An 8137-nucleotide genomic window follows, 5' to 3' on the forward strand; every position below is an offset into this window, starting at 1 on the left:
TGTATTGTAGCCAAACCCTTGATGTTCAGCGGTGGCCACGACATTCCCAAGTCAGTATGAATTTAGTTCAATGTAGAAAACTGGTATACGTACAATGTATGTTTACATGTTACTAGTAAATCTTGACCATTCATACTACTACGTACAGAACTTGGTAAATGTTAAAGCTTTGCATGGTTAACTGTTAAAGTCGCAGATTACGGATAAAGTTTCGAGGCCGTACCATCATCTTGGTTGCCTTTAGTGAGTAGTATGAGGTATCTTTCCAGTAACGCCAGAAAACACACGGCCCTGTGTCAGTACCATGATAGTCCTCTGGGTGGAAATAGGGACCGTTCAGGTTAGAGCGAGCACAATCGTTATACCACCAGCCACCTGAATAGTACTGAGCACAGTTATAACTCCAGCCATCATTGTCCTGATCATTAGCACTGAATTTCCTTCCATTATGGTAGACCATAGAGTCATTGGCATCCCCACTGTACCCCCAAATGTGCAGTGTATAATCTGTACCCTCATCCCCAATGCTGAAGGTAGAATATTTAGCATGTACAACGTTACCTTCCCAGTCTTCTAGCTGCACATATAGTTCATAACTATCCTGGGTTGTCAAGTTGTGTATCTTATCCAGTCCAAGCCAGTGTTCCCCCTCGACCCTCCCAAACCCATTTTTATAGTCTGCCCAACGCCTGTTAAAGTTGAGTCTCCCTTCAGACCTCCTCTGTATGACAGTCCAGCCCCCACCATCTGTAGTCATGTCACAGAAGACGTCAAAGTGGTCGGTGTTAGACTCAGGTTTGATGGGGAAGACTCCGTCCTGTACTGAGTTGGTCCAGTAGAGTACAGGGTAGAGCTCTGAGCAGTCCTCGAAGTCAGCAGCGCTGGGGGGAGGGTTGTTACTCTCTCTCTGCAGGGCTGCTACATCCGCGTCGTGTTTCAAACGTTTATCTGGAAATACATTCAACAAACGTGATTGTACTCAGTGATTGAATAGCAATAGTAAACATGCATAGTGCATGAAACGGGTAATAGCCCCCAAATCTAGAGGCAGCTAAGGGATGGTTACTTGTTTCAGCAAACTGCCGGTGGTAACAAGTCAGTTAAATACTGTCGAGCTTGTTCATTGACACTCTTATAGAATAGAAGAAGGTAATGGGCATAACGCCGCTCGGATAGTTTTTCCAGCCGAGCTCCTGAAGGAGGGAAGAATATGATGACCCCCTCACAGCACCAGCAACCGTGAGAGGGAATTCATATTGCAGCCAGTCAATAAGTCTAGATTCTGAATCTGAGCAGCTGTACCAAACAACATCGGCATATTCTAGAGACGGTCTTATAAAAGTCATGTTAAAATTGTTACCAAATTTTGGCGGGCCACTTAAATTTTATGTTGTAATTAATGATGGATACCTTTTTAAAAACTTTAGCAGCCATTTGGGAAATATGAGTACTCCATGACATGTTGGACGTTAGAATAACACCAATATGCTTATGATGTTTCACCGTGTGAATAACTGAGTTACCAAGAAAGAGAGGAGGGTGAATTGGGGGAGTTATTTTTATTGAAACACGCATTTCTTTATTTTTACATGGATTAAGTTCCATTGACCATTTATTAGACCAAGAGAGTTCAGTCTTAACCCTTAAACTGCCAGCGTTTCTGCCCAGTACATGTTCTGTGTACCAGGGTTTCAGGACCCTCTTGAAATAAGGGGTACAATTTTTGTTTTACTTCGTTTACGTTATTTTCTTCTCAATTGAACATACCATGCCATACATCGTTGGAAAGCTAAGAACCTCTACTTTAAGACGAAATATTCTAAATGTAGCCTGGGTAATAATGTCATAAAATATATGTTTTCATGAACGTTTTGCATTACAGTGCCTAAACTAAACTCAGCACAAAAAGTTTGGAATATCAACTTCGGTTGACCATATTTCTGATGTTTCTGCATCAATTTCAATGTATTACATATCAATTAAAAGCTTGTGTGATTCGCTTTCCTATGGCATCAAACTCATTATGATTGTAAACTCATGAAATGAGGACCGGACCTGCTTACATGAGTGGATCACAAAAAAAGTGCCCAAATGTGACTGCTTGTGTTAAACACAGTATCATCCTGCGTGTTTTAGTCATCGGATCCAATCAACCTTTTTTTTAACGTCATGTTTGGTATACAAAACATACAAGTTTGTTTTAGCACATTTGATTAGAGTATATCTGCCCTTTTGGCAGTTGGATGGCCGATTTAAAGCTTGGAGGCGGAAAGGAGAACCGCACAACGACACGGCTGTACCAACTTTCAGTGTTTGGCGGTGGAGGCAGCGTCATGGTGTGGGGCGGTATAACCGCCATAGGAAAAACTCGTTATCATTTTAGGCAACCTCAATGTGGTGAGTTATAGGGACACCATCCTCAATATCTTACTCCTTCAATATTGGACCAAATACCATTCTGCAAGATTACAACACTCGTCCACACAGGGCCATTGCAGACTACCTCCAGGATGCGATGCTGCACAACAGTCTTAGGGTGGGATAGCCTTCCTACAGTTTATTGCTAGCACTCGATTGAACTTGGTTGAAATTGTTAGCTTGACTAAAGAGTAACAGGAGCTTGGATTAGACGTTTATCCAACTTGGCTTCATTCACAAGTCAATGCCGACAGACGAAAATCACGTGTTTGACTTTAGTAGGGTAATTTTGGCACTTTTTTGTGAACCCCTGTACGAAAGCAGGCCTGGTGCTCGTTCCATGAATTTACAATTATAAGATACTCTACCCAGATATGCTAAAAATAAACTTGGATGTTCTGTATACCAATAAAATACCGTTAGGTGAAAAAAAGGATTGAATCAATCATTGTCACCCGCGGCTATAACAACCAGAAGATACAGTATTGAACAGAAGCAGGGAAATTTGGGCACTTTTTGTTTGTGATCCACTCACGTAAGCAGGATTGGTGCTTGTTCCATGAGTTTACAATGATATTGAATTTGATATCATTGGAAAGAAAATTACACATGCTTTCTAATGATATTGCGCAATGCTTGATGGGCGGAAAAGCGCCCTCTAGCAAACCATTGCTTATCGCAGCATGTATGACTATCCAGAAGGCTATGTCCTAGTCTGGCAGCCTATTTAAGAGTGGCGACTTAGCAACGCAGCTGCGTTCCAAAAAATAAGGCCATTATGCCAAAGTTTGTCAAAGGCACGAGAGAAGTTGAGATAAACAGCTCGTACTTCTTTGTTTGCGTCGAGAGCTTCGAGTATTTTGTGAGTTATGCAAACAAGTTGACAAACTGTAGAATCACCACGGATGAAGCTCGACTGAAATGAGCTTTGTTTGACCCTTATAATTCTTTAATATGATATGATCTGATATGATATGACATGATATGATATGATATGATATGAAATATGATTTAAAAGAGTACAAAGCACAGAAAAACGTAAGAAGATTCATTCTTTGTCTATGGAAATTTTTGAGCGATTTGTCCATTTTTGGTTGCTCAGCGGTCACAGCGTCTAGTTGAAAGGGGGTGAAGGAAAAGCGAAGTGGAAAATCTATTATAAGTCCGGTCCGACACACTGTAAAATGTTACCATAAAAGTGTGGAAATTTACTAAACAAAATATAAAAGGTAGAGTATCACACATAACTGGATTGAATGAGCCTCATCTATTGTGTAAAAATGTATCTTTTAAAGATTTAAAATATTTTCCAAAATCATCAGTTTGTGGACATTTCAACTTTCCGATGGGTATATAAATGTATATTGTAGGTCTTAACACATAAGTATCAGCCTACCATGTGTGTGCACATCCCCTGGTAGTTTGCCCTCCACAGCTGCTTTTGTTAGCACCTGTCCCCAGGCTATGGCATAGATAACCCACAGTACGAGCATGGTCACCTGCAAACAGTGGTAATATAAACTGCCTTAGTAAAATATAAGTAGTCTTCAGTGCGCGTGTGTCTGGTCCTAAGAATTAAACAATGACTGACAATGCTGATAAAACTAAACGTGATCTGATACTAGTTTGAAGAGATTGAAGAGATATTCTACCATTATTCGTGACATGCTGACAGAGAAGACGAGCACTTTGCGCAGTATTTACAGGTTGATTTCACCTGGAAAATTTCACTAGCTCATGTTGAGTGACCGGGATTCAAACTTTAGAGACATTGTCGCTGTTCACCGAACTACGCATGCGTATAGTCTTGTAATGTATATCATGCTTTCAGTACAGTGTTTAACATGCATTATGAAGAGTGGTGTCTATTGACAACAAAGAAAGAAGATAGTAAAACTTATATCATACACACCTTTAGTATTACACCCAGTATTTCTGCTGCAGAAGTGGTTTCCGGTCTGGATCTGCTTGAAGAGTGTTCTACCTGGGCTGGTTATCGCACTTTTATAGCAGACTTGTTTTGATGTAAAATCTGCTGATGCCTATACATGATGCTGATAGGAGCTATAATTGTAATTCGTATTGATTCAATGATCCGTTCATCCGTGGTACTTTGGGCTGATGTAAATAGACTTCAAAGGCGAAAGAGATGCTCTTGTTTTAAGTTCATGGGACTGAAACATCTGCTGGTTTCTTTAAAGATAGGCCATGTGAAGTTATTGACCGTTTCCCGAGACGAAAAAAGCCGAATAGAGATGTAGCTATGCTGACGTTTCAATTTGTTACCTTATGTATGTATGTGTGGGCCGGGGTGGTGGGTAGGGAGTAGAGGGTTGCCATGAAAATCCGTGACATCTTCACGACGAGATCATGAAGTTTACAATCATACTGAACCGGTATACAGAGAGCAAAGAATTTTACATGTCAAGTATTGTTGTCGTTTAAGTATTTTCTAGTTAAGACAACTTGAATCATGACAACCTAACACCAAAATGCGGTGTGAAGTTCTATTAGGCTTCGTTTAGTTGAATAACAATTTGGACAATAGTCATCTTAAGGAATATGGACAGCATCTATGTCTGTGTTTATCGATTTGAACAACGTCATGTAAAGTTTAGCTACATGAATGCTCATACAAGGTTGATGAAATCAGAAGCTGTCTTTGGAGTATCCATTCATCTGTGATTTTATTACGTTTGTTTATCGTTTTATTGTAATGTATGCTACAAAGAATGTACACAGTGCACGCTTTCTTATGACTTTACAGTGTTCTACCTCGGCAGGTTGTAGTGCTTTTATAGCCAACTTGTTTTTCTGTTAAAAATAATTGCTATTCATGTTGATTCAGAGGTTCGTTCATCCGTTGTACTTTGGACGTGTACAGGCATAAGAGCTACATTTGTTCTAAGTTCATGTGACAGGAGCATCTGCTGAGTACTTAATGTTGACTTTTTTACCTTAAATATCCATGGGGGTAGGGAGTACCGGACGAGACGGGTCATGAACGTCCGTGGCACCTTCACGTCGAGATGAGTACGATTATGATCCCATCTTGGATGTTGTGAATGCAGAAATGTTTGCCGTGTTTTTATGTTCGCGATGGTTTTCGCGGTGACAGCGAACTCAACAACAGCGCAAATATTTTGCTCTGTCCCTTTCGTCTACGCACTATATATTGCACAGTATCATGATGTGTTGGTGACTCTAGTTACGGTGAAGATTCACGAATGATAAGCATAAATTGTGCAAAGAATACATATTTATAAAAATGTGCTATGAATCCAAAGTGTAGATGCGGTTCATTCTCCTACGTAGAGGGAAATAGTGTCGTCGTACTCCTTCTGTTACCCTATGCGTAGGAGAAAAACACGGTTAGGTCAGTGACAGTTGATTATACCAGCACTACCGGATGTGGCTGTTCTGTTCGTACATATTAAGCACAATATGATGCAATAGTGAAGTCAAAACCACCGCCAACACTTTACTACAAAACTCCTTACCACAAAATTAAATCTAAGCGAACTGAAATGCATTTGCAGTATTTAAAGCCTCTGAAATGCATCGCTAATCAACGAATATGCTCTCCAGGCCAATGTTTTCCGAGATGAATACAACCGAGCCTTGGACCGCACGGAGTCGGTTGAAGTTCGTCTGGAGGCCGCTAGGCGGCTCCTGGCCAAGCAGAATGACATCATCCAGCTTCAGGAGCAGGATCTGCAGGACATGGCGACGGAGCTGGAGGTCGCCAAGGAAACACGAAAACAGATGAAAGCCAGGTAACACAACACTCAGTAGTTGTTTTGTATACGTGACTGTGTTTTTGATTGGCTTGTTCTGTTTCGTTTTTTTAAAAATGAATCTGAATTGTATAGCCGTTAAAAACTTTCCCTTTTGCATAGCACATCAGCTTCACAGGCACGCAGCGCAACAGCAACAGGTTATCACTGAATGGTATAACTCTTGCACACTAGTTTATCTTCAAGCGTTCTTAAAGCTCTGTAGTGAGGGTGTTCCTACTGTACTTGCTGGCAATTACTAATAGCGGACTTACCCCCTTACTCTGTACCCGGCTGGAACGCCGTTGTCAAGGAGGCCCATCAAGCCGCCCGAGATGCTTTCCTTCTCTGGCGGCAGTTGGGCCGTCCTAGGCATGGAGCGGTCTGGAATATCATGCGTAAAACAAGGGCGAAATTTAAGCTGTTACTGAGGCAGTGTCGCCGCTCTGAGGCCCAGTCTAGAGCGGACGCGCTTGCCATGCATCTTCATCAGGGGGGTTGCAAGAGTTTTTGGAATGCTCTGCGTTCGCAAAACCGCTCCAAGCCAAATCTTCCCAACACGGTTGATGGTTACACGGGGGCTACAGAAATTGCCAATATGTGGAGAAACTACTACAGTTCCTTGTTTAATTCGGTTAATTCCGCTAATCACAAACCATCTGTTATGCATGCAATGGAATCTGATGTTAGCGATGTAACCACGGTAACAGTAGGAGAGGTATGTGATGCTATCAATGACTTATCCAATGGGAAGGCTAGTGACGTGCAGGGCATTTCAGCTGAGCATCTTAAGAACGCCGGGCCCCAACTACCCGTTTTGCTTTCAATTTTAATTTCCTCTATGCTTAGACACGCCTATGTGCCACCTAGCATTCTGAACGTTGTACTTGTCCCTGTATTGAAGAAGCCCAGCTGTAATGCTTCGAACAAGGACAGTTATCGTCCGATTGCAATTGCCAGTCCCTTGTTAAAAGTCATCGAATCTGTACTATTGACATACCTTGACGATTTCCTATGCTCCCCGAGCAACCAGTTCGGATTTAAGAAGAAACATGGAACCGATCTATGTATATTTGCCCTCAAAGAAATTATTCAGTATTATCGACAAAGGGGCTCTCCTGTATTTGCATGTTTTCTGGACGCATCCAAAGCGTTTGACCGTGTAAACCACTGGACATTGTTTAAAAAACTTATGGATCGAGGGGTTCCGATGTACCTAGTTAGATTCCTGGTCGTGTGGTATAGTACGTTGTCATTCTGTGTCCGTTGGGGCCACACCCTCTCGGATACATTTACTGCTATGAATGGTTTGCCTCAAGGCAGCATATTGTCACCAATCTTGTTCAATGTGTATGTATCCGATTTGAGTACCGAGCTACTGAGGTCTGGAGTCGGTTGCTATGTTGGGGACACCTTAGTCAACCACTTGATGTACGCGGATGACATTTGCCTCGTCTGTCCGTCTGTTAAAGCGTTGCAGAGACTGATTAGTATTTGTGAGCTATCTGGAGCGGATATTGACATGTTGTTTAATGAATCGAAAACACTATGTATGTACTTTCCGTGTCGCCGCTTCCGCATGAGTATGCCTTTGCCGCCGCTGATGCTGTACGGTACCGCCTTAAAGTATGTCTCCTCTGCCACTTATCTTGGGTATATAATTACCCCTGATCTTTCGGATGACGCAGCAATCCGAGCTCACGTCAGAGGCTTTTATTCTCGGGCAAATTCACTCCTCCGCCGGTTTCGTTACTGCTCAGCGGCGGTAAAAAGTGAGTTGTTCTCAGCGTATTGCTCCCCGATGTATTGTGCCCAAATTTGGAGTAATTACAGCGTGAGTGCGATCTCCAAGCTACGAGTGGCTTACCACAGCGCAATGAAACTGCTCTTTTCTGTCGGCAGGCATACAAGCACTAGTTGGTTGTTTGTGAATAACCGGACCG

General features: G+C 42.1%; 1 protein-coding gene across 1 annotated transcript; it reads right to left on the reverse strand.

Moving 5' to 3' along the window:
- Positions 1–184: 184 nt before the first annotated feature.
- On the reverse strand, positions 185–2335 carry LOC118430838 (angiopoietin-related protein 1-like). Its single transcript, XM_035841871.1, has 2 exons — positions 2305–2335; positions 185–948 (listed from the first exon to the last, which is right to left on the reverse strand). Exons 1-2 carry the CDS (start codon positions 2333–2335, stop codon positions 185–187), a joined length of 795 nt encoding a protein of 264 aa, XP_035697764.1.
- Between the last annotated feature and the right edge of the window lie 5802 nt (positions 2336–8137).

The sequence above is a fragment of the Branchiostoma floridae genome, chromosome 14 (genome assembly GCF_000003815.2).
Source record: "Branchiostoma floridae strain S238N-H82 chromosome 14, Bfl_VNyyK, whole genome shotgun sequence".
In the NCBI taxonomy this organism is placed as follows: Eukaryota; Metazoa; Chordata; class Leptocardii; order Amphioxiformes; family Branchiostomatidae; genus Branchiostoma; species Branchiostoma floridae.

Bases quoted from the DNA above. Each gene is read 5' to 3' on its own strand.
- LOC118430838 (XM_035841871.1), bottom strand. From the start codon at position 2,335: ATGACGCTGCCTCCACCGCCAAACACTGAAA. The intron at 949-2,304 runs GTTGGTACAGCC...ATGTATTTCCAG, and splicing joins TCCACCGCCAAACACTGAAA to ATAAACGTTTGAAACACGAC.